The 27844-nt window shown below is 33.0% G+C and overlaps 1 protein-coding gene across 1 annotated transcript in view; it reads right to left on the bottom strand.

The window, feature by feature from the left end:
- LOC142326386 (E3 ubiquitin-protein ligase ZNRF1) overlaps positions 1-27740 on the bottom strand; it is a 396783-nt gene extending 369043 nt beyond the window's left edge. Inside the window, exon 1 of the mRNA XM_075368855.1 lies at positions 27255-27740. Coding sequence (XP_075224970.1) covers positions 27255-27615 — 361 coding nt within the window. The 5' untranslated portion in view covers positions 27616-27740. The remainder of the gene's footprint in view (positions 1-27254) is intronic.
- Between the last annotated feature and the right edge of the window lie 104 nt (positions 27741-27844).

Genomic DNA, 27844 nt, shown 5'->3' with positions numbered 1-27844 from the left:
TAGTCGCAAAATTTAAAGAGACCGGTTCTGTTAATAACAAGGAACACAAAAGATCTGCATCAGTGTTAAATACAGGTACAGTCGCTGAAATCAAAGATCGATTACTCGCCTCGCCGAATAAATCGATCAGACGTTTGCCTACTGAAATTAATTCGTCTAAATCAACTGTTCATCGGGCGACCAAACAATTACAATTACGACCTTATCGCATTCAAACGGTTCATCGACTTCTTGAGCCCGACAAAGAAAAACGGCTACAATATTGTCAACGTCGATTTCTGCGCGAGGGAATGGATTCGTTATTTTACACAGATGAAGCACGGTTTCATTTGGTTGGCTACGTAAACAGCCAAAACAGTAGAATTTGGAGCGCTGAAAATCCCCCACGTTTATCACGAAAAACAATTACACCTGCAAAAGTCGGGCGTGTGGTGCGAGATATCGGGGAAGAAAATAATCGGTCCTATTTCTTTCGAGTACACCATTAATGCAGAACGATATTAGGATATTTTATTTCAGTTCATCGCACTCTCGGAAGAGGAAGACAGACACTGCCGGCTACAACATGACGGTGCGACATCGCACTACGCAGGTTCAACTTCTGATTTCGTCGAGGAATTCTTTGGTAATCGTGTTATCGGTCGACGCTTGTGGCCACCAAGATCTCCAGATTTGACTGCGGCGGATTTTTTTCTACGGGGTTACCTCAAAGAAAAAGCCTACAGCGACAAACCACGAACACTTGAACGATTGAAAGTCAATATTGAACAAGCCGTATTAAATATCCAGCCACAAACTTTGAAAAAAGTTGCAAGAAACGCTGTAAAAAGAATTGAAGCTTGTATTCAAGAAGATGGCGGCCACTTCCATCATTTACTCTAAATGTAAGGTAATGGTTGGTAATAATAAAAATTACATTTACATTTACACATGCCTTTTTATTATTTCAATACCTACCAATATAAGGTTGGGTTGCGTTTTATATGGGACACCCTGTATAATAGTATAGAATAGAATATACGTGTATATATATACGTACACAAATCAGAAAAAATATATAATTACTAATAAAAAAACAGCACACGCAAAAAATTCTTAACATTTGCATGTCGATTGATAAATTATAACAATGCACTTAAGCTAAGGTAAGGGTGCATAATTATTATTAACCGCAGGTAAACCTGTGACGTAAGTTTTTAACAGAAATTGTTCTATGAAGGAATCAAAAAAATCATTTAATATATATAAATTATATTTAATACAATATATTTAAAAAACATTAATGAAGTAAAAGTTTTTCTGTAATAAATACAATTTAGACATACCAATTAACTTGTTATGTACTATTTATATTTCGCGGCTACCTTATGGAAGGAATATGCGGTTTGGAATACGTCTATTGTTTATTCATTGAAAATAGCAGACACATTGATCGGTTCGATTGTATTTTGTAAGTTATTTATTACCTTAGCAAATCGATGCTATTTCTACTACTCACAGTAACACACTAAATTAATATAGCAACCGACGAATTAATTTGTGTGACATTGATACTAACATGCCGGCTGAGAAAGTAAATTTAATAAACATCCTAAAAAAATGACGTTGGTTTATTTTACATCTCGAGAAATAAAAACGCATAACAAATTTTAACAAAAATTATTAAAAAACTAGAAAAACAAAAGTAAAAATAGTATCGTATTAAATCAAAACTAACAATTTGTTTTTTTAATAAAAAAAGTTTTATCGATAAATGATCAAAAATAAAATGAAATACATTTAAACCCCCAACTAAAATAAACTGTTTAAACGATAAAACAAACTAGTAAATAGATCGACTACCGAATATTCAACTCGACATTTTCATCATTGAAGTCAATCACGCTATACCCTAAGCCATTTTCCCGAATAATAATCAATAATTCGACCAAACGACTGTACTCGACCGCATAAAAATTGTACAATATAATGAAGCAAGATGTAACACTATGAAGGAAAACACAAACTCGAATACGAAAGATAAAAAAAAATAAATCTTCCGACATGTTATTTCATTTTACGATTTGAAATAAAATAAAAGATGTATTTTATAAAACTAAAGGCGTACGACACACCTGTTATACACGGTAAATTTTACAAACAGTAGTAATTTTAAAAGATGAAATAAATACAAGATCTGAGATAACAAAGAATCACCAGTCAGAAGAGATCCGACTTCAAAACGATAGTAATCTTTCAAATAAAACAGCCAAAAAAGAGTCGTTTAAATCAGATATTATAATCAACAAAGACATTTACTCGCAATGTACTTTATGAAAAACGGTGAAACGAATATTAAACGTAAAAATTTATATCACTATCGACCTCAAACGATCTTCAACACTCATAATTTTATGAAAACGATTAAAAAAGATCTGCCGTTTTAACCAATACAAATTTTAATCGCTAACGAAAACATTATTTTGTACCGTGTCTTAGGAGAAAGCACCGAAATAAATGACAGGTAAACATACATTTAAAAAATCCCTTTCGGCACGCCGGAGGTAGATTTCACCGTTGCTAAGTAGGGGAAAAAATGTCCACCTTTAAGTTAATTAAAACTTCAAATTTACTCAATACGACAACGGTTGCGCGTGCAAAAGAGTTTCACATATTTAGCACACAAGCCCCATCTTCTTACAATTCCAGCAACATTTCGATCATCCCCTGCCGTAACGGTTGGTCGTATCAAAAATTGTTACAGACAAAAGTTTTAGGTAATGTTTAGAGGACTAACGACCACTTTAAACAGATTCGATATGTGCCTATTACGGGAGGTATGATTTCTTTTGTCTTCGAAACCCCATTTTTTCCATCCCCTGGACAATGGTAGGTGATCATCAAAAAACTCTACTTAGATAAGTTTTAGGCCCTTATCCAAAGAATAGTAGGAACTTTAAACGAATTCGATATTTTACTTAAGAAAGTTATAGCGCTGTTTTGTTTTTTTTCGAAAAAGCCCGTCCCCCATTTCCAACCCCATGGTCCGATTTTACCCATTAAAGAACTCAACCGAGATTTTTGGGTCGCTATATTTTATGCATCAATTTGGAAGTGATTAGCACAAAATTACGGCAGTTATCGTGTCCATAACATTTTGAACTGACGGTGGTTTTGGGGTCTGGGGCATATGAAATGCGAAGATATGTCGAACTTTTCCGAAAGTCGAATCATGGTACCCATTACAACTATGAAATCTAATCTACCTACTCTATAACCTAATCTAATCTATCATGAAATCTACCTAAAAAAGAAGACAAAAGGAAATAACGTTTTAAGATTTGGTTATGCTATCTTAATAAAATCGATTGATTACAATAAACATTAACCGGCAAGTTACAACACTGTGATACACCCCGCAGCATCGCTCACTCCCGCTTTTGTAATGGAATGTACAGATATCCCGAAGACAGATCGTTTCTTTTTCACGAGTATCGGCTATCGACTGCGGTATCGCCCCTTATCGAGTCGACTGACCGTTCGTAAAATACTTTAAACTGCGATCACGGTCTTCCTATAGTTCGTTTCCATCCGAGTTCAAACACAGTCACAGTTACAGCTTCTGCACACGAAGCGTGTCGCAATCTTAAAAGTATAAACTTCAGTCTGTAAACGATATCCTTTAGTTCATTATATTCCCCGCTTGTTCAGAATTCATCCATATATTCACAGGAATATTAATAAGAAAATATCTCTCATCGCAAGAGAATTAATAGACCATTATATCGAATTTCAACCTCCTAAGAGAACGAGCAAACCCACGTTTCTACAACTTTGTCCGGCATGTCGGAAAAAGTTCCAACGTGTGGAACAAATTATTCAAAAACAAAATACAAACACGCCTACATTTTTGAGTGCAGAAGAAAAGTTAATAATAACGTTACTCTTAAATGAAATTTAAGAGTATATTTATTTTCTAACGCAATAGTTAGAAAATAAATATTATGAAATAAGCAAAATTCCTTTAAGATATCTTTAATATAAGATGTCTTAGACCCTGCCAATTTCAAATTAAACGTTTTATTATTATTATTGTTGTTGGTTGGTTGGTTGGTTGGTTGGTTGTCGTCCGTCGTCGTCGTCGGTCGGTGGTTGTTGGTTGGTAGGTTATTGTTTGGTTGTTGTTATTGGTATTATTATTATTATAATAAGGTACTTCAAAAAGGACGCCACCCTAATATTAAGAATGTAAAAGTCACGCGTAGGTAAATTTTATTTCTCCCTAGATGTCAGTTGGCAACACTGTACTCAAGATTAGTAGCTTTTAAGAGTTGAAAAGTCTTTCTAATCCACTAACAACTGTACAGTATAAATTCATCTCTATTGTGTTAATTATATCGTTTTCCAAGGACGAACGTGTGTTTATTATAGAGACTTACTGCGTGTATAAATCTTCCGAACGAGTGAAAGACGAGTCTCGGATAAAATTTCCCAGTTCTTCAGTTCGTAATAAGTCGACAATATCGCGTTTGATTAATAGATAACGTGAGAATAGGAATATGTACACGATCAGAAAAGCACAGTTCGACAGTCACCGTTAACAGTAGAAGTTCTGAAGGTTGTGAAAGAACGACGACTCGCCCGCCAGAATATAGCTCAGGAAGTTATCTTTACCGGCCGGGCTTTCATTATCTATAGCTTTCAGGGATACTAAAAAATTACAATCGCACACTTACCGCATCGGTGTCGTTCAAGAAGTAGACCGCGGAAAACGTTTACTGTATCTACGTCGGTTTCGTTCTCTTGAGGACAACGGTACTGAAATTTTGGATCGTGTTTATTTCAGCAACAAGACACGGTTTCGCCGGAATAGCCCACACACGCAGGTAAAATAGGAGTTTGGTGTACGACATCCCGGCGTAGTGTAATAGAGCCTTTATTTTTTGATAAATCTGTAGTCGGTGTGGTTTATCCCGACTTAATCGAACGGTTTATTGCCGTGTTTGATTTACACGAACGAGAATGTCGGTTGCAACAGGATAACTCAACGCGTCATACCGCTAATGAAACGCTGCATGTGTTACGGTCAAAAGGATTGTTGGCCACCAAGATCTCCAGATCTTACACCGGCAAATTTTTTCATCGGGGGTATTTAAAAAGTGTGGCTAAGATTGAAAGTGAGATTTCAAACGTTAGTGGCAAACATTACGAAAAGCGGCTGCAAATATATGAAAGGGGTTGCATCCTTTTTGAAACATCCGTTATTATTGAAGACCTAAAGCGAAGTTTATTATAATGTATTTTGCTTATTTGCATAGTTTTGTGTGTCGGTCGAGTAATTTATAAAAGATGCCGAAGAAACAGATATGTAATCCAAGAAGAATATGATTACAAAAAGAGTAAACGACTCGAATAATTCGTTTCTTGGGCCCGATTGAGTGTAGTTGTTAAGTTGTGACGTGTTCATGATTTACAGATTTTTTGCATCCGTAGATCTTAAGTTCAACGTATTTTAAGGCGTATTAAATTAACTTCAGATTAATTTCGGGTTTCCGGTAGGAAACCTACAAGACGAAAATAACCATCTTCAGTGATTATTTTTTTGCTTCGAGTAATCTATGAACGCTTTATCTACATCGCTCCTTTCTAGCTTAAAATGTTATTTCCCTTATCCTACGTAAACGTTTGTAGCAGTTTTAATTGCATATCGGGTCATTTAATTATTTTTCTAAGTCCTCTTCATTTCTACTAGCGATTGATGACAAATTTTTCCGAAAGAGAAAAGTTTATCGCTTCATCAACGCTCTAAACTTTAAGGCGGTATTCAACAGTCTTAAGGCGATAAAAACAGCGTAATCTTTTCCACGTAATACAGTTTCGTCGCTTTAGCGGCAGATCCACTCAAATGAAATTTTAAACTTCAGATAAAGCCACTTCTTCGAATGTTTTCCATTAGTCTTTAAATTTCGACCGATTAAAAAGTAATAACTAGGATGTTTTTACAATATTTCGTTCTTCAGATAGGACGAACTAAAATAAAATATTAAATGTAAATAAATCGTAATTTATTAAATTTTGTGCAATTCTTTACTAACCAACCGATGCGACGGGGCTATTTGGAATCCTTTATAAGCGTTTCGTCTCGTCTCGTCAACATATGTTTTATAAGATTTATCGAGCCTCCTTTTTATCAAAACTGCTTATAGACTTTAAGGAATAACATCTGAATTCTGTAATTTTCAACCGTAATTACCATGATGATCGAACATTCGGTAGTTTCGGTTTGTTCACTGTTGACAGATCTAGCTCTGCAGGAAGGATTATCAGCGAAGAAATGTTTGAGATATCGACGTTTGATTGTAGATTACAAAGTACAACGTTACCGTTGAATCTCGACGCGCTCAAGATGAAAGTCTTAATCGATGTGACGAGACAATACCTAGAGTGAAATGTTATAAACGAAAAAAATTTTCAACGGATCGAAAAGAGGTATAAAACTGTAGAATTTACTTTTGAACGGGTAACAAACGCGTTTTAAAATTTACTTACATCTATCGGATGTAATCAGATGTATTTCTTACGTTATCTCGTTCCAAGCTTTTTCGGCCTTATTCTTCCTGGGATACTCTGTAAAGAGTACGGATATATTTTCACTATTTAAACAAAATTTATTATTTTGTCGCTCATTAAAAAACGAACTTTTAAATTGCAATACGTTTTAAAAATTATACAGCAAATATAAAAATAAACAACAGTTAGGAGAAAACCAATTTAGTTTCAGGAAACGTATAGGGACGAGGGAACCAATTTCAGCACTCGATTAATAGTAGAGGGAAGATTAAAGAAAAACAAACCGACATTCATTTCATTTATAGACTGAATATAAAAATAGGACGAGAAAAGACTATGGAGGTACAAGAATTTTGTTATTTGGAAAGTAGAATTACTAAAGATGGACGAAGGAGCGATTTAAATGCCGAATAGCACAGGCAAAACGAGCCTTCAGTCACAAATATAATTTCTTTACATCAAAAATTAATTTAAATGTCAAGAAAACATTTCTGATAGTATATGTTTGGACGAACGGAGTACCTGAGAAAAAAAGATTAGATTAATTGAAATATGGTGCTATAGGAGAATGTTAAAAATCAGACGGATGGATAAAGTGACAAATGAAGAGGTGTTCCGGCAAGCTGATGAAGAAAGAAGCATTTGGAAAAATATAGGTAAAAAGAAGAGACACTTATAGGCCACATATTAAGGCATCCTGGAATAGTCGCTTTAGTATTGGAGGGACAAGTAGAACGGAAAAAGTATGCCGGCAGGCAACGTTTGGAATATGTAAAACAAATTGTTAGGTATGTAGGATGTAAGGGGTGCACCGAAATGAAACGACTGGCACTATACGGGGAATCCTGGAGAGCTTCATCAAACCAGTCAAATGACTGAAGACAAAAAAAAATATATAAAGAAATACGAGACGGGTTGCTGTGCCTCTATCGTAGTCCAATACTGCCTGTTCAGAAGAAGCGGCCCTCGAAAACTATGTCGCGAAAGGGATAAAATAATAACGATGAATCAGATTTCTACACCAGAAAGGAATTTATGCCTTAACTGAAGGATAATAAGTATATACTTTCAGAATACTGAAAATCGTTTTTTTTTTCTAGCTTACTAATCTTTTGTAATTATTATTTTACACTAGATAATTTTAGTAACTGTAACAGTTGCTGTTGTAATTAATGCTTAAAAATCTTAAAATGTTAATTTAACGAGATGAGATTTCAAACTCTATTTGAATTTATATAATTTGAGATATGAAGCAACAACCAAACTATATTGATGTCAGACTGAAGCTAAATAAGTAATATTACCTTCAAGCAATATTACCGTTCTTTAATTAAGCAGTGAAGATAGAAAAAAAATACAGATAAATTAGTACACTTTTTTTCGAGTTGAAACGTTTAAAAACAATTTTTTTAATTATCTATTCCGTAACTTCAATTCATAATTTATAACACCCAAAAACTGAAATAATTTATTTTTTAGTTTATATAAACTAACTGCAAATAAATAAATTAGTACACGACAAACATGTGCGTCCTCATGGTAAAACAGAACACATTATTGCAGTCAGAGATTGAATACCGTTCTAGCTACACCTAGCATATAGGAATAAGAATTTCACTCACCGATGTCTTCTACTGGAAATATTTTTCAAAACGAATGTTTTTATAATTTCGCTACATATTTGTATTTAGTAAGTCTTTATTATTGAAATTACAACTAATTATTAATTGGGGAATTTATTGTTTTTCATTTTTTGGGAAATTCGAAACAAGTAAAATGAAGTTACACTATGGATCGGTAGACATTTAAATCACCCATTAAAATCACATTGGGTTGGTCTAGTGGTGAACGCGTCTTCCCAAATCAGCTGATTTGGAAGTCGAGAGTTACAGCGTTCAAGTCCTAGTAAAGCCAGTTATTTTTACACGGATTTGAATACTAGATCGTGGATACCGGTGTTCTTTGGTAGTTGGATTTCAATTAACCACACATCTCAGGACGGTCGAACTGAGAATGTAACGACTACACTTCATTTACACTCATACATATCATCCTCTGAAGAATTATTTGAACGGTAATTACCGGAGGCTAAACAGAAAAAAGGAAGATATTTAGGTCACTCTAGTATCTCGAAAGGTTATTACTACATTGCTGAAGATATTCTCACCACCTTCCCCTTCTTATTACGATCAATTTGGAATAATATATCCCAAAATATTTTCTCAACGACGGAAATTTCAAGTTAAAGCCATCAGCCGACAAAGTGCTTGTCAGTTTGTATAGGATATTGAAGGCGTGACTTTCTGGAGGATCAAGAATAATCGATGGTACTCAAATAGTGTCATCCGAATTTAAGCCTACATCGTTTCACGAGCACAGAGATGAGTAAAAGTGATTCTGCTGCACGACAAAAAGTTCCCTACCGACCGCTCAACGATGTAGCAAGCATTACCAGGAGTCGACTCAAAAATGCTTTTCGATCGATATACGGGATTTTTCGCTGTGTAATCCTGAACGATTTATTCCCACCTATCGAAATAATGGACTAGATAAAACACGGGACAAATGGATAAATTAAAGATTATTTTGAGAAATAATTTCAAATTTTTAACTTTGTGTATTAAATAAATAAAACGACTATATCCTGAATCGTTAGACTATCTTTTTTATTTACCTACGTACCAAGAGTCGATAGCAATGTATACTAAATCGGACAAATTAGAATAGACAAGGAGTGGCGCTGTATTTGCACAAACAATACCACGCGTACGCGGAAGTTCTTTTACAAAGTTGTATCCGAAGCCAAAAATATAAAACCAAGTGATAAATATTAAAACAGTACACTACAAATAAGTATATTATTAGTAAAGAATACAGATTTAAAAAATATTAGAAATACTGTGATCATAAATTATTCAGCGCATTTTAGATAATAAAAAAATAGCAAAGCAATGTACAGTAACTGTCAAACGTTTAAGGATATTCCCTAAATTACACACTACTGCTTCCTGTCCTCATACATTTGCTAAACCCTACAATGCTAATTAGTTAAATAACACTTAAAATAAGTAGTTTTTAAATTTGAACAAATTTGAACTCTATCTTTTATAGAAATGATTTTATTGCAATTTGTTTTTTAAAAACGGCGTAAAATATTAAGCAGTATTTTAATTTTCAAAAATTATTACTTTAGAACGGGTACATCCAGACTAATTAATTTTGGTATGTGTACAAGTTTGCAGGAAAGAAACGTAAGAAACGTAATATCAGACTGGCACACCAATTTAATCAGGATCTAGAGAGTTGGTAGCATTGGCTAAACAACCGATTCCCATCACTTTTTTTTGTGTGCCGTCAATCTTACTATAAGCGTATTTTAGGTTAATTTCTTTGCTTAAAAATCTAAAAATATATAGAAAGTCAGCGAATACAGGATAAGTGGCAGATTATGGGGGATGTGGAAAAGTGACTTAAGCTATAGACTGATTGCAGAAAAAGTTGGAGTGTCGAAAACCTGCGTGAGCAGACTCACAGTGAACTATTTCTACGAAATAGCTGGCCAAAAGCAAAAATTTAAACTTGCCAAACATCGGCAAAACTTACATATTCCAGTAGCTGAAAGTCTATAGCCTCACAAAGTCCAACAGTTTCAGACGCACGATTCATCTCTGGTTAATATGCTAACTGATTTTTAATTCAGTCATGTCAAAGCATCGAAACGAGCAGCTAGTTGTTTTTTATTGTTCCTAGTTTCATTTTGTTATTATTTTTGATAATATATGTCGAGCGATCTACTTAAAATTTTGCATTGATGTTTTAAAAGGAACGTACACTTATTTCCAATAATTATTTTTAGAATATTTTGTAGATTACAAAATTAACTCAGAAATAAGACAGTCTTTTTAACATACTTTTAACTTCGGAAAGGTGTTTCAAAATTTATCAGGGCCTGTCGGCCCATGATGTTTGTATTGAAAAGATCCTTGTCTTATCAGTAACTTATTTCAGAAAAAAATATTTTCGGCATACAGCTGCTATTTTGTAAAAAAACTGAGCAAGAAAATCGCTAATTTTCTAAAACTGCAATGAATGTTTCACTTGCATAGTGCAGTCAATTGAACGGTTAATGTAGAAATTAGTTCAATCTGAGAGGATTGACTTCAATCTAAGTAAGTTCATATGCAAACTTTCTCGTTAGTTTAAGTGGTGGCGGTGATGTGATAGGCCTCAACAGATACAATTCGAACAAAAATTTCAAGATATTGGTGAGTAATAGTAATATTTTTCAAAGTTCTTTCGCGACTTTGCAAATTTTTTTGCCCCGATCATTGAATTACAATTAAAATAAAACATGTTCTGATAAAGACTGTAGTAGATATGGAAATCTGTAATGCTGCCACTGGCACATCATGAACAATGAGTGTTACATTTGCGGGAAGACAACGAAAGATTTCAATAAATTGGATACAGTTCACGAACAAAATTCCGATTATTTGAAATTTGGTCTGTCAATTTTTACACGCAAGAATTCCATTTTTTAAATCATTGCTGGATTTAGCGTATAAAATTCTTACCAACATGTGTTAAGTTAAAACTCAAGAAGAAAAGAATACGGTAAACAATTCAAAACAGAAAATACAAGATACCTTCAAAGAGGAAATGGGTTTTCCGGTAGACATCCCAAAGCAGGGCTTTGGTAACACTAATGACGGTAGCACGTCAAGACGGTTTTTCTCTGACCCAGAAACGACTGCTCGTATAACAATAGTAAATGCTCGTCTAATAAAATATTTTACGTAGACAACACATGATTTCCCTGTACGCTTATTAAATTACATATACACATTTTTAAAAGTGCATAAAATTTTATTTCATTAATAACTTCTGATATTTTTCTATTTTTTTTTTTTTTTTTTTTTATTGTTATTATTGAATCGTAAATTTTTGTTTACAATCAGAGGTTAATGATTACTAATAAATCAGTATATTTAAATTAAAAAAAAAGGGAGACGAAGTTTGATTCGAACCGATGTGCCTTCCCAAATATCCAAATATTTCATTAATTAAAATTTTATTTGGCTATAACTCTGAAAGCGATGAAAATAAGTACCACTTATGATATATCGCTGAAAATCTCTCAATGAGAGCTTATTACTGCAGTTAAGAAGTCCAAAATCCAATTTTTTTTAATTTTGGGCTTTTTTGGACACTTTTGATTTAGTCGATTGCAATCAAGGGGGGGGGGGGTTGTAACATCACAACTAGATGTGACAATAGTCCTAAATCCAACATTTCAACATCCTACGGCTAATCGTTTTTGAGTTATGGGAGGTACGTAAGTACGTACATACATATACAGACATCGCGCCGTATCTAGTCAAAATGGATATTTCCGTTGAAATCTGGAAACCGAAATCTTTCGCGATCACAATACTTCCTTTACTTCGTACAACGAAGCAAAAAACTGCAAAATTATTTTGAAGGCGATCTCAAGCGGCCGCCAAATAGACCGCGAGAAGTTTCAAGTTTTTGCTTCAGCTGCAGCAAAATTATGCATTGAACTGTACGGGTGGCACCCCATGACCCCGACCCTTCATAAAAGTTTGATTCATAGATCGACTGTTATTAGAAGTGCTATATTACCGATCGGTCAGCTATCGGAAGAAGCAGCTGAAGCGAGAAATAAACACTTTCGACAATGTAGATTAAACTTCTCGAGAAAGTTTTTGAGGGAAAAGTGCAATAGTCATTTTAAATAGGTTGTTTCTCATTCAGATCCCTTTTTGAGTTGCACAAGAAAAATACCATAGAAAAGAAACAAGTCGTTCGGCAAAGAAACAATAGAAATTCTATTCTATATAGAAATTTAAACCTCTTTCATTCGTAAGATATCAATAGGGCACAACTTTTGAAGCAATATAAATTACTTATTTTATATCTTTTTACTACTGTTTTGGATCGTGTACTTTTATTAAGTCAAACCTTCATTTATAAGGAAATGTGTTGAAAACTATTTTGTATTTCTGTTGCCTTTATGTTGGTTAACTGTAGTTAATTTTATGTAGGAATAACTACATAAATGTATTTTATGTGTGTTTAGTATTTAAGTAAAAAAAATAAATAATTAGTTCATAGTAAAATAACATTATAATTAAATATAATTGCTTTTTTATGCAATATTTTCTTGTTTATCTGCACTGCTAATCAAACAAATAAGTTTACTGTGAAAGTAAACGATTAAGTCAAACGAAAACAATACTGGTATCTGAAAAGAAAACTTGTTACGTAAAATTGTCGAAAATGTTTTTAATTGTGAATAATCACACCGGGGTAGTTTTAAAGTAGGTAAAATACAATTTAACACAATCTCCGTTGATAAGATTAGATTGTAATAGTTAAGTAATTTTGGCCAGCTGTGGATGTAAATTTCTCCACTGCGAGACTGTAAAAAAATTAAAAACAACTGTTTGATGCTTCCCGTAAGGATAGGACCAGATTAACCTCAACAAGAACTGACCGTAAAATCATGAACAAGATAGTACAGTTAGTTTACTTGAATTCTGATTAATGAAAAAGCTAAGAAAAGGCGAATGAGGTGGTTTATGAAAGGCGTAATTGAATGAAAGAAGCCTGGCAAAGATGTTTTTCAGACGAAAGCTGATTCGAACTGTATCACAGTCGGCAAGTGAAGGTTAGGCGCACTAGAAGAGAAAAGTTTCTGCAATCCTGCATTGCACCTGCCGTTAAACTGGTAAAGCAATAATTATTTGGGTGTGCATAACCTAAAACGGCCCTGCAGAATGGAGAAATGTACATTTTATTGATGGATCAGCCGATAACCAGAGATATGTACAAATAATGGAGCGAGTAACGGTTCCTTCAATGACTTGGCTAGGGAGAGAAGTATCTTTACCAGCAAGACAACGTTCCTTGCCGCCGGAGTCGTTTTAAGGCAGCCTGGTTCAAAGACAAGGATAATGAACTGCTACCGTAGCTACCACACACACCAAACCTTAATCCCACGGACAACGCGTATAAAACTCTACGGCATTCAAGTTGGCCAACAGGAACCCCAAATCAAAGAAATTTAAAACAGAGTATTGCTGGGTTGTGGCAAGACGTCACTAGCGACGAATGAAGGAGGCTGATCGAATCGATGCGTGAAGGCGGTCCGAAGAGCCAACGGAAGGCACATTGATTACTAACTGTAAGATGATTCTTTTTGATTTTTCGTAAACGTTTTTGTATTTAGAAAGAATTCAAATTTTGTTTTATTTTTCACGGTGTTCTTAAACGTTTGACTAACACTGTACTTACGTGTTTATATTAACATATAAACCCCAGCGCGATAGTAAATCATTTTGCCCGAAGTAAACGTTGCGTTGCCGATGTTCGATCTGCGGTACTGCGTACTACTGTAACTCGTCTAGACAACTAGCGCTAGTAACCATTGAATCGGCGAAAACGAATGCCGAGATCTCTTCATAAGAAGTCAATGCACACCAAACCTTAATTTTCGGGCTATTAAGCTGTGTTTGTGCGGTTTTTCGCTACCCGAAATCCGACATTTAAGACGGGTAACGTAACCAGAAACACGGAAAGTAGCTTCGTTAGAGAAGTTTACTTTTTCTTACGTATTATCTTCATTCACTTTATCAAGATGTCCACGGCGAAAGTGTAACGGTGTGGTTTATAGCCATTTTCAATTACATGTAAGTTTTAGGCGTTAGTGTAGAACCTTCACGACTGTAGAATACGGTATTCCCAGTTCTAAACTCGCACGACGAGTCGACTTACCCGGGCTCTCTAAAAAGTTTCTCTTACTTGATCCACAACTTCCTCGGAAACGGGAGTTCTACCGGCACCTTTTTTGTGTACTCGCTTCCAGTTTCCTTAAACCGCAAATAAAAACGTCTACGAACAGTAATAAAGATTCGCTTTCATAAAACCGTAATATGCACTTTGCTTTCTCCTCGATACTAGCCATCGCTCAACCGACGATCCCCCTGTCGTTACATCGCGTGTTCATTAAGGTCATCGGTAATTCTAGAACCAAAAATAATGTTCGAAAACATCAACGCGCGCTACATCGCTTAGTTAGCGTTTTTATTAACTCCTAAATGAACTAAATGATTTACGTTTACGAATATAGATATCATTATTAATACGCCACTGCTTAAACTATTATTACTAATATATCGATTTATTTGTTAATAAATGACACGGCAGGGTGTTTATCAAGGAAATTTAATTAATAGATGTCTAATATAAAGATAATAATTGATAAAAAGGAATATTTATCGATTAAAATTTGACAAATACCACTCGGCTTAACGGAGTGGTATTTGTCAAATACCACTCCGTTAAATACCACTGGTATTTGGTTTCTGTCGCATGCGATCTAAAGATCGCATGCGATCTTAAAATATGCAGAATTAAAAACAAATAGCCAATAATGACCGTTTTCACTTGTTTACATCCTTTCAAAAAACATTGCCGTACATCCAAGATTATTAACAAGTAAATTTACAATACGCGAAATTATGTTTAAAAGTTTATATTCCTACTAATAAAAAAAAGAATTAAATTGAATTTCGTTTTTCGAATTTTCTACGTCTTTTTGAGAAAATCTAACCCAATGAACGACCGGGTTACTGACACATACGACAGACCGTACTCGACAAACAATTATCAGAATTATACTGTAGTATTTTCAGCCCGGAATTTACAATTTTCCAGCGTATTTTTTCATTAAATTTTATATATATAGATAAAAAAAATGGTAAGCTCAATACGATTCAAAGTCAAAAATGAAAAAATCGTACACAAAAATGTAAAGGAAGAGGTAAATAAATGCTAATAAACAATAAATTGCGTTTAAAAATACACAAAATAAAAAAAAAAAAAAAAATCAAATTAAAGCAAAGACAACGCGTGAGTTTAAATGTGTACAACATATAAATGCATGCCACCACGAGTTAAAACCGGCTATATCGGACTCTGGCCAATGGCAATTAGCCAAAACAAGCCGACGAACAACTAAAAAACAAATCATATTACAATTATTTCCTTTTATTTATATTTTTTACGGGGAGGAGATTACGAGAATTACTCGTTAAAACATATTACGAAAAAATGAAACTAACATAATACAAAAAATAATAATTAATAGTACAATAACGAATAGAACTTAAATTTCACACTTACATCAGTCGCGCTGTATATATTTACCAGTGAGTTTGAATTCCCTTCATAATAATCGTAAAAATGTGGAGCCGGTTTAATACTTGTAATCGCTTGTAACATTTTTTCAATGACCTCGCCCGATCTGAATATCTTAGGAACAAACAGTTTTTTTAATTACCGGGCATTTTCAAAGCAATAGCTCTTATCAACAACGAACGGTCATTAAAAAAAAAAACTTTTTATTTTATAAAATGAATAATAAATTGTGTAAATAATTAAATGGGATTCATCACGGCGGGGATAAACTGGAGCTTGAAAAAATTCTACTTTTATAGTAAAAAATATTCCATTACAATTTTTATCAAGAAATGTCATTCGATTCACGCGATAAAGTGGTTTTTCATTATGTAATTTTTTTAATCGACTTAACGAAATCGAATAAGGTTAAAAAGTAGTCAAAACAAACGTTTCCTTTAATTTTTTTTTCGACGAATTTCGGTAGTGAAATTAAACCGCTTAGGTTACCGGAGAGCCATTACGGAGTAACCTGCGATTCTTTATTATCAAACGGGATATAAAGCTTCATTAACTTAAGCTGAAGAAAAACCGTCTCAAATAAGTTACCGTAACAATATAAAATTACTTTATCAAAAATTTAAGCGATTAAATCCATTCACACAGAAAAATCGTAAAACGGATGAAAATTATAATAACTTTAAAATACACAATATCGTGCTTTTTGTTCGCACTTATAAATATTCCGTGTCGATAACGATATGAAAAACGATAAAATCAATCTTTCATTGTTAAAAAGCTCCAGTTAAGTCACGTCAATACATAATAATAAAATTGTTATAAAATAAAGATAAGTATAAAAATCAAATTAAATCTAAATATTTAATGATTTTTCTTCCTGGAAAGCGGCTTAAGCCGCGTTCCAGGAAAGTCCGTTCATTAGTTCGAGACCCGGCCAGAACGAGTTACTTTTTTACAGTTTAAATATTATTCATTTATTTAATTCTACCGCTCACCTGTGACGTCACGACATATCACACGACTACAACAGGCATTTTTTTGCGGTGGGGGTGCAATTTTTCAAAACGTTTTTTGTAAATATGTTATTTTTAATCGTTAACAAACGTGCCTAATAAAAATATGACCTTAATTAGAAGAAATTTTGAGAAACTGAGGGTCAACTTGCTCTACTATCTCACCCGCTTGACCTTTTTAAGTTGAAAATTTACCGGCGACAAAGCCCCCATATACAGAAGTAATCTGACCCGGTTTTGTCAAAATCGGTTCAATAGTTCTAGAGAAATAAGGTGATTTAAAGGCCATCATCGATCACGAACGCGATGAAAACCGCATAAGCCCAAACTGGATAGATTATAATACTTTCCCTTCTAGAGCAATAGCGCTATATAGACGGGAAAGTATAGGCTAAAATGATACACCCCGACCGACAATTATTAATACGACGATGGTAACACCTAATTAACCTTTTGTGGAGTTTAACCTAACAGCTTCGGAATTATTCCAATACTTTACGATTCAAGGCACGGGCAATAAATTTATCTAAACAAGCCGAACTCTGTTTGTAGATGACTATTACATAGCTGGAGCTCACGCAATTTTGAGGCTCCACTGCTCGATACAAAATCGATGAGCGGTATTCTTAGAACGGGACTTAGATTCTATCCTAGGTACAAAAACCACGGCCTCTAGAACAAATGCGAGCCTGATGGATGTCCAATAAATGGAAAGAAGGCCTTGAGATATTCCTTTAGATTGTGCTACTTGATCGTACCTCCTTATATCCGTATATTTATTTGATTTGGTGGAGGCTGTTCTAATTACTAATCTGTACAGAGCGATACAAATTCCCAACCCGGGTACAGTATTTGTTAATCAGATATTCAGTTTTTTTCTAGATAAATCCTGGTAAGCTTTTATCAGTTGCCCGTGTAAAAAAACACATACTTCATTTGCCTTTCACTTGGGATACAGCCTTGGAAGCTCTGGAACCCTAGGGTTCCAGCGTTCAATTCCTAGTAAAGGCAGTTACTATTATACGGATCTGAATAATAGATCGTGGATACCGGTGTTCTTTGGTGGTCGGGTTTCAATTAACCACACATATCAGAAACGGTCGAACTGAGCCTGTACAAGACTACACTACACTTCATATACACTCATCCTCTGAAGTATTATCTAAACGGTAATTGTTATCTATTAACGGTAGTATTATTTAACGGTAATTACCGGAGACTAAACAAGAAAAAGAAAGGGATACAGCCTTAGGCCTTTACTTCTCAGAACCGCTTGATTCTTTTCACTCTCATTCGGCTTTTACATATATCTACTATTTTATTTTACCTATCTTCCTCTAAAAGACGAAAGAAAGTGATTTTTCCTCTAAAAGATCGTTTTACCTTTCTGTTAAAAACTGTTACCTTCTGTAATTTGTGTTTTAGGATCGTGAATTTGTGATACATCAAAATACTACCTTTTATACGATTACTTGGCTGTCCGATTGAATTTCAAAATTCTGGCAGGTTGTAAAGAATAGGTGATATATAATTTTCATACAGCGGCGACAATATTTCTGGCAAACGATAATAAATTAATATGGTAATTTCGATATATAATCGACAATACAAGAGGTTTCAGACATAAAAAAATCTAGGATAAGACATTTATTTTCATCGTTTGTCTATTTCAAGAATAAATACCCTGCAGTAAAATAATAACAGCGAAATAAATAGATTATAACGGATCGTATGATGCTAAAAATGCAAGATACTTTAAAAAAAAATTTTTTTTTCAATACAACAGTAGTTTCTTTTTAGGAAAAAAATTAAAATCAAATGAGTCATATTAAAAATAAAAAGGGAGAAAAAATTTGTTTAATAACATTTTTTTTTTCATTTAATCCTCCAAAGCAAATGCACCGTAATAAAAGATATTAAAGAAAAACTAATCGACGTTATTTTAATGTGATTCTTTAGCAGGGAAAATTGTAAGAATAAAATCGCTATAACTTTTTAAAATAAGTATATTAAAGTAGAAAATTTTCTAATTATACAAAGTAATAAAGTAGTATTTAACAACTATATACACTAGTTGTATGAACGAACATATCAGAAATTATGCTGATCAAAGGCAGCTTACATAATTCAAGCAGCGTAATAAAAGCGTATTAACTTAACTCGAATTTTAATGTTACGAAATATCTCTATTTAACGAATGTAAAAATCTTTTTATATTTTCTAACACGACGAACATAACGAAAATTAAATTAAAATAAAATGCAAATCCTTAAGTTTTATTTGAATTGTATTATTTATCGATCGCTTAAAATATTAGTATAATTTAAATAAAGAATAAATAAAACAAAATTTAAACGGCAAAAATATACAGTCCGTCGTACGAGTACACGGTATAAATTATGTTACGTTGTGTTTCTAACTACGTTCTACTTCTCACAAACAAAACTATTATTAGTATTAACGCAAAGGTCAATGTTAATAAATGCACAGAGCAATCTAGTTACAGTTAATTTGTGGCAAAATTCATTCAGAAAAAATTATTATTTATAAAATTTTGATCTGTACAAACAACAAAGAGTCTGTAGTCTGTTATGAAACTGCAAAGAAAAAATATTAAAAATAAAACAAAAAGTAAGCAAAAATACTGAATTTCGGACGTTTTGATTTGTTGCATTTCTTGGATGAAGTGTAGTGTCGCTATAAGGTTAGAATCAAAGGGCAAAAAAAAGATAGTTTTAGTTGCGCGCAGGCCTTAGATCGATTCTCCATCTTTCCGCTTGACAGCGCCGCTAGCAAAGATGGCGACTTCTGAGCAGAAACCCTACTGTTTTGTTTATTTGCTGAATGTGAATCTACAGTTACGTAGAAAGTTTAATCGTGATCTTCCGAGCGACAATAACATTCGTCGATGCCACAATCGGTTTGTGTAAAGAAGGGAAGAGTACGAGACGACCAAGTGTATCTGAAAAAAATGTCGTACGCGTCGAGAATCTTTCTTGCGTAGACCTAAAAAATCTGTTAGAAAGGTCAGCGATGGCGGTGATGACCGTGTGAAGCGGAACGTTTTAAGGAAATGTCATATATGCGTAAGTACCGTTTGCAGCTGTTACAGGCTTAAATAAATCGACAGCCTAAGTTACGCGACCCTACATCGTAACAGACATGCTGCGATACGAAGACGATGACGTTTTTCATCGTATTGTTAAGCGACGAGTCAAACATTTCTTTCTGATGGAAAACTTAACACGCATAATATTCTTATCCTGGGTTCAGAAAATCCTCATGAACTCCTACAATGCGAAAAGGACACCCAAAAATTAAACGTTTTACCTGCGCTACATCCCCACGGAGAGTTTACGGGTACTTAAATTTGGCTAAAGCAAACGTAACAGGAGTGTTTATATTTGAATATGCTTCATACAAGACTCGGCTTGGTCCTCCATTGCAAAACTGTACGGGATCCGTCGGCACGGTCCCGACGACAGAACTTGTTTGCGGTCGTCTCCAAGGTCACCCGATCTGATCCCATGTGATTTTTTCCTTTCGGGTTTTATAAAGCATCTTGTGTATGTCTCCATTACCTTTTGATCTACACGATTTGAGACGCAGGATTGAAGTGGCTGTCGCTTCTACTACTCCAAATATGCCGGTTAAAGTATGCGACGAACTCTACTATCGATTTCATACGCGCCGGGTAACGAAAGGTTATCGCATCACTTGTAGGAAAAACTGTAAGAATTACTCTTTTATTTTATTTGTAATTCATTACAGGGTCAAAATCAGGAGATATTAAATGGCTTTAAAACACCGATTTTCATTTTTATACCCTCTAAATACCCGGTTCGGCTGGGCTTTAAACTATGAAATCTCCTACAAAAGAAGGATAGCGGTAACTATATGCAACAACGCCCACGCGAGTAGTTACTAACGCTGTTGCTTCCCATTTTTACCACGCAGTACATGTCTTTGTATGTGCACCACGGGTAAGCTCGTACGGCTTTCAATAAGCAATTGTAAACAGTCGAACTGACATCGAGAAAGTGCTGACGTTGTGTGTTTGGGCGATTTGGCGAGAAAAACAGCTACTATTTTCAATATTTCTTCCTATCTATCTTTGTAAACAACAGACGTTATTGATTATGCAGAAGACATACAAATACTGTATTTTAATATTATTAAACCTCGCTTTCTAATTTTCAATTTATTTTGTTCTTTTATTCTGGCTTCCACAGCGTTTCAAAAAAAAGTAAAAGGTAAAATGTTTAAAAGTGGACAGACGAGATTTTTTCGAGGCAAATACCACGGCAACCTGCTTAATTTGTAGGGAATTTGTGTCAATTTTCAAAGAGTACAATTTGAAAAGGCATTACACGCAAAAAAATCTGCAAAATTCAGTCCGTATTAAGGAACGTGTCGTAAATACAAAATAGCGGAACTGAAAAATGCCTATCTCACAAAAAAAAAAAAAATAATAATAATAAACACAAAAAAAGGTGGTTATGCGGTTCCAAACCAGATACCAAAAAAATCAAAACCGTATGCCGATGGTGAATTCATTAAGCGATGTATAGAAAGCCCGGCAGATAAAATGTTCCATACGAACAAAACAACCGACTCAAAAAACGACTGCAAAATGAAATAAAGCCAATCAAAGGAGCGATCAAGGCTGATCCAGGCGACCAACCCATCTATAATTATCATAAGATTCACTAACTCGTCTAAAATTATAAGATTAGGTTATTTTACCCATTACTGGTAGGTAGCAGCACATTACTGATGAATGACTTGGCATTACCGGGTAAAGCAAATACCGGAACAAACAGTTTCCTTCAGATACTAACCGGCAGCCGGAGAACAAGTTCCCGGTTTCTAAGACTCCAAATTAAAGGTAACACAAATTAAAATGCAAAATTTGTCGTAGGTAGGCTTGATTTAGATTTACTAAATAAAAAGGCTTAAAGATTACAAAAAAAAATTAAACTTTCAGCGGGGCTTAGACACAACAGCAACGCGAAAGAATGAGATTAACTAATGATGTTGATGATGCATTAAGAACAATTCCAAATTTAAATGAAGTTTTAAAAATGTAAAACTAAAGTAAAATGATCAATTTGCTGCTAAAAATAAGTAAATATTATATAAATATTTACAAAATATTAATTTTGCAAATTGTTACATATATATTTCAAATTTGCAGCGGTGCTTAAAAAAAAATCTATTGAATCCAATTGACTTCATTTCAATGGGATCTGAGATCTCTTTATCTAATCTGAATAAGATTTGGGTGGATTTAATCGATTTCCCGTTGAAGAAACCTGTTGAATCCAGCTGAATTTTATTGAAAAATCATCGAATAGGATCTAGCTAAAACATTATCCGATTCAATGACATTTCAATAAGGTTTGATTGGATTCAATGGAATTGTTTTAACCGGGGAATAGAACTCTTAATTTGAAACATTAATGCTGGTAATAAATCTATAATTGCAGACTGATTTTCATGAATTGATAATATATTTTTCAAAAATTGACGAGTTTGGTCTTTACCATTGCAAAATAGAATATTCTCTAACATCAAAATGTTTTTGGGATTTATTGAAACATCATCGTGAAATATTTTATTCCTGACCGCAGCACAAGTTTTTAAATGGGAATATCAATAGACACAAGAATAGACAGAACATAATAACTTATTAATTTATTTTATCTTGATAAACTCTTTTCAGCTCCTATCAAAACAAAACATCATCGATTCTATCAATTCAATCTATTATTAGCCTCTTCAGTGAGAAAAATACATAAGTAGTAGTTATCTTTTAGTAACTTTCTGCTCAAATAAAATTTTTCAAGTTTTCTTTGACTATGGTGATTTTTCAAAACTTTCCACGACTAAATTGAAATTCCCTTACTTTCAAGGCCGGGGAGAACCCTGAAATAGGTCTGCAGTCATCAGTGTAATACTTTGATTAGTTTATGTACCTGGCTTTGCACAAAAATTTGTTGTGCGGGACATCTTAATAATGTACATTCCATCTTCTTAAAGAAAAGTTAAATATTTAATAATAAAAAAAATTATGGAACACCGAGAAAATAATTTTAATAAATCTTATATCTACACAGATTTATATAAACCTTTTCCTCTAAAAATGCATATTTAGTGAGAAAACATAAGAAAAACCTTAACCAAAGAGAACACGAACCGTCAACTTTTTTTAAATTTTAAACTGAAGTATTGAAATCGATAGAAATTCATAATCATAGTCTAATATTTCAATCGAATCTCCTCTGTCTTTTTTTCAATCAGCATGTCCATTTTTGCTATATTTTCCAAAAGATAAATTAAATTTTTCAATTTTTTGTAACAATATATACAAGAGGATGCCAGAAGCACATGTCAATAATGAAAAGTCACGTTTACTTTACTTACGCCTGACATTAAGCGTTTAAACAAAAGCGCTTATTAAAAAAATAAATAAATGAGATTTTGATACGACAATGCGGAACACTAACAACAATAACAAAAGGATTCACTTGGAGTTAATAGCATACAGATAATTAAATCCTACCTTCAACTCCAAAATAATAATCTACAATATATACCTGTGTTAAGCGATCAACCTGAAATAAGGTTTAAATAACTAATCCAAGCAGGAAGCCTCTATTCCTGTTTGTATTAGTTCTTAAGACATGAATTTTGTTCTTAGTTTTGCTGGTGCAACCCAAATGGAAATCAATCCTAGTTTCAGAAAGTAGGATGCAAGATCTGAACTCAATAGTTCCACCGCATTTGTACCTTAGACCAACTTTGGGACAGCCCCACCGTAGTAGGATACTGTAGGATGATACCCGATATGATTCTCTTGTTAAAAGAAAAAGCCAGGTCAAGCCAAACAGCAGTCAATGATAGTAAAATTGGAGAGTTCAATAGCATCGGGTAAATAAAGTTATGATTAAGTAAGTATGAAGGCAAATTTGGAAAGAGATATCTTTTTTTTCAATTAGAAAACTGCTATGCTCAGTCGGTGAAATAAAAGCACGACTGAAATCCATATCCCAAGAAACAAAAATCAACAATAAGTTTTCAATGTATAAACACTAGCTTTATATTATTTAAAACATTACTTTCTTAATTAAAAACTAAACTCGACAGCAAATATAAAGTTTGGTGAATGCAATATTCACATGGCATAATTAAATTCTGTAGTTGTTCACAGAAACCAAATAATTACGTTTATCAGAACAATATGTTATATGATGTATCAATAACTTAAAATTAAATCCACGTGCACAACTACAAAACATCAGTTGTCATATTAATACTACAATATCTAGTGAAAACAAACATGTTAAAGTACAAAATATCTGTGCAATATAAATTGTATTTAAAAAATAATTTTGTATAATTATATTTTATGAATATTCTGTGAGTCTCTAGATATACCATGCAGCTTTACTGGATTCATCGCCCATAAGTGTTCCTTGTTTGTGACGTGCAATCTTATACAGACTCGACCACACCTCAGAAGTTGGGTTAATTGGTTGTGGTTAGGTTAATAGAAATCCAATAACCAAAGAACACTTGTAGCGATGATCTAGAATTCAAATCCAAATAAAGGTAAGTTAGGATTTGAATCTATTATTAGATTATTAGGATTATTAGGATTTGAATCTGAGAGTGCTCGACTTGAAATCAGCTGATTTACAATAAGAGTTTAATCATTAGCGGATTGGCCTAGTGGTAATAATTATGTAAAAATTATACGTTAATGAAAGAGAATAAATAAATACATAATAAAAAAAAACAATTAAATATGCAATTTACAATTAAACATTATCAGATTTTTTTTCAAATACCTAACCTATAAAAGTTAACAAATACCTCCTTTAATCAATGCCCTTCAATTATGTTACATCACAGATTCATGTTGTATGTTACTAGTATGTTATTAGTACTACACTAATTTAACAATTATTATTTTCACTTGTGTTTTTTATTTGTATATATATATATATATATATATATATATATATATATATATATATATACTGTTTCTTAATAAAAATAATAAATAGGTTCTTTTTCAGAATTTGACAGCCACTTTTTTTCTTCCAAATCTATTTAACTAAAAGGTATTTGGAGGAAACAAGGAGAAATTATAAATAAAATCTAACCAAACTTAACCAACACTCACTAACCTTGACTAATCAGTGAAGCAAGTGTTGGTTATAATATATTTATAATTTCTCTGCAACTACCTCCACATACCCACTGATTTGGAAGAAAAATTTGAAAAAAAAAAGTGGCTGTCGGATTCTGAAAAAGTACCAACAAATATAATAAAACTCAACTTGTTCTAGTTAATTTATTACAAGTTAATACCATTTAATGGAAGTACTTCAAGCAATTAAACAGTTTAAAGAAAAATTAATAAAAATAACACCTTAAAAAGAATTTAAAAGATAGGATCTTCAAAATTTTTCACTACCTAATCACGCAATATGATCAAACTATGCATTTTCTAAATTCACCTCAAAATACAAAACAGCTTAAAAGTTTTTTTTTTTGTTTCCATACTCAAAAGATCTAAAATGACAAAGAAGATAGGTTAATATAGATAATTACATATGTATCTTTAAAGGAACAATAATCAAAATTATGATTTCAAAATAATATTTTAATCACCTAATTATTACTTTCCCTCATGAAATAACCTCAACTACCGGATAAGATTTTAGTTAGAAATAGTACCTTATAAAATGTAGGTAGTGCATTTTAAATAATGTTAACATGCTGCAATAACATAAATGTTGAACATTAATGTATTTCTTTACTGCACAGTAGAAAAATAAGTTTATTGCAAACCAGTAGACAATCCATGCTTAATCAGAGGGTTGCATAGATAACACCACAATTTAATTTTCATTAACTTTAATTACTAATAACAATTAATTCTACAGACCTGGGTAGGCATTTACTAAAAGATGAATAATTTTAATCAGCAATCTTAACTTAAACTAAACTTCACTATTCAGTATATTTGCAAGTTAACCTATAATAACGCAAGATAAAAAATAAAAACAGTTCTTTTCTGAGTTGGATTCCCATTCAAAATACATTTGAAAAGAAAGTTAACTAATTTTTTTTCTTTCTATAACGAAATACAATGAGCAAAAAGTAAACATTAAATAACTTAATGGACCAAATTTACTAACCACAGAAATGATTTGACCAATGAAAGTTAAAACCATTAATAAACTCTCCAAAAACTGGGCCTTCAAATTAAAAAAATAAATGTAAATAGGTTTAATAGAACAATTGATGTTAAGTTGCAACATCTGAGGTGAAACATTAAAATTCAAAGGAATCAAAGGAATGAGATCAATTATCAATGGAAATTAAACAAACAAATTATCTGAGGAAATTGGCTACTTCATGTTCCATCTTTACAAACTACAGCCTTACTTAGGAAATCATAACAAATAACATGCTTATTTTTCAAGTAGAATGAATTCTGAATGTAATATAATATTTAACTATGTTACATATTTAACTTTTATCTAAAATTACAAGTGTATGATTCCAAAAAGGGGACAAACCATTCAGAATTGTTAAAAAGAAAATAACTTACAATTTCTTAATAGTTTAACTTTAAAATTAAGGAAATACATGAATTATCAACAAATGGAATAAGCCACTTTATGAACTAACCAGAATTACATGGAAGGATGCCCAATAATACTACTAAACACTGGAGAAAAGCCAAATAATACCTAAAAGAAGAAGCAATGCTGTTTGGTTTATGAATAAAAACACTAGTGAGTTAATATTTAAAAAATAATAAATAAGCACAATGCAATTACTGCAGTTAAGGCAAACAAATTTTTATAGCAACAACTAAGTTTGATTACTTTTCTTTCAACAAGAATTGTTTACTGTAATTTTGAAAAAACGAAATTGTTCATTTTGAATCAAGATTCCAAATATTTTTTGTTAAAAACTGTGATTTAGGAAAACCATTAATAAAATTTTAATTCAATTATTCATTCCATATACACAATTTAATACTTATAAACTTCTACACCTTCAACATCGATATAAAATCAATAGGAAAAATCTCAACACTATAGAGTGTGAAGTGGTGAATCAAAAAATATATACTTAAAAATAGTAATTATTAATAATAATTAGAAAGATAATTACCAGATACGGTATCAGTCAAAAGAAAATTACGACCCCCTATCACAAGTTTCGTCATTGAAATAATAAATATATTTAATAAGATACTTTATTTTATAATACACTCAATAAAAATAATAGGGTTTAATAAGAAGCTTAGTAAATACGACCTGGTAGTGCTAGATGACAATGGAATACTGATCTGTTATTTAAAGAGATTAAAACAATAAAAAAATGGATCCAAAGAACATAAAGAGATTAAAACAGTAAAATACCGACTCCAAAGAAACTTACCATTAAAAGACCAAATGTGTGAAGGTAATGAATGAGCGGTGTACACACGGCCGAGACTAATATTAGCTGCTAGTGGACTATCCAAAGCATGATCTTCAGTCGAACTACTGTCAGTTTCGGGAGATTCAGATATATCATAGGCCCCATCACTAGATGTTTGTATTCCAATTGTCTCATGACTGTCCGGAACACTTGAAAGAGATCTTGCTCTCTGTCTGTCACTTGACACTACACCTGGAATAGACCTCAAAAGGCTAAAGCCTGTTCCTCCTGATACTACATCAGAGCCACTGCTAGTCGAAAAAGTTCGGTCACGGGTATTCGATTCATCGCCGTTAGCTGTACTAGCTTTAGCACCCATTACATACACATTAATTTAAATATTGTTTCGGACAAAAATAATGAAATGTCACAAGATATCACGCGAAATATTTTTGGAAATAATACCACCAACTGGCGACAATAAACCACCCGCTTCGACTGGCAGCCATATTGTATACTACTTTCGTGTTAGCAGTAGAACCAACAGAAAATAATTCATGTTTACTAAAATTTCTAAATGTATTTCTTTGAGATACCAGTATATCCAG

This window comes from Lycorma delicatula, chromosome 6 (assembly GCF_047948215.1).
Source record: "Lycorma delicatula isolate Av1 chromosome 6, ASM4794821v1, whole genome shotgun sequence".
NCBI lineage: Eukaryota > Metazoa > Arthropoda > Insecta > Hemiptera > Fulgoridae > Lycorma > Lycorma delicatula.
This window is presented reverse-complemented; position numbering and strand designations above follow the sequence as displayed.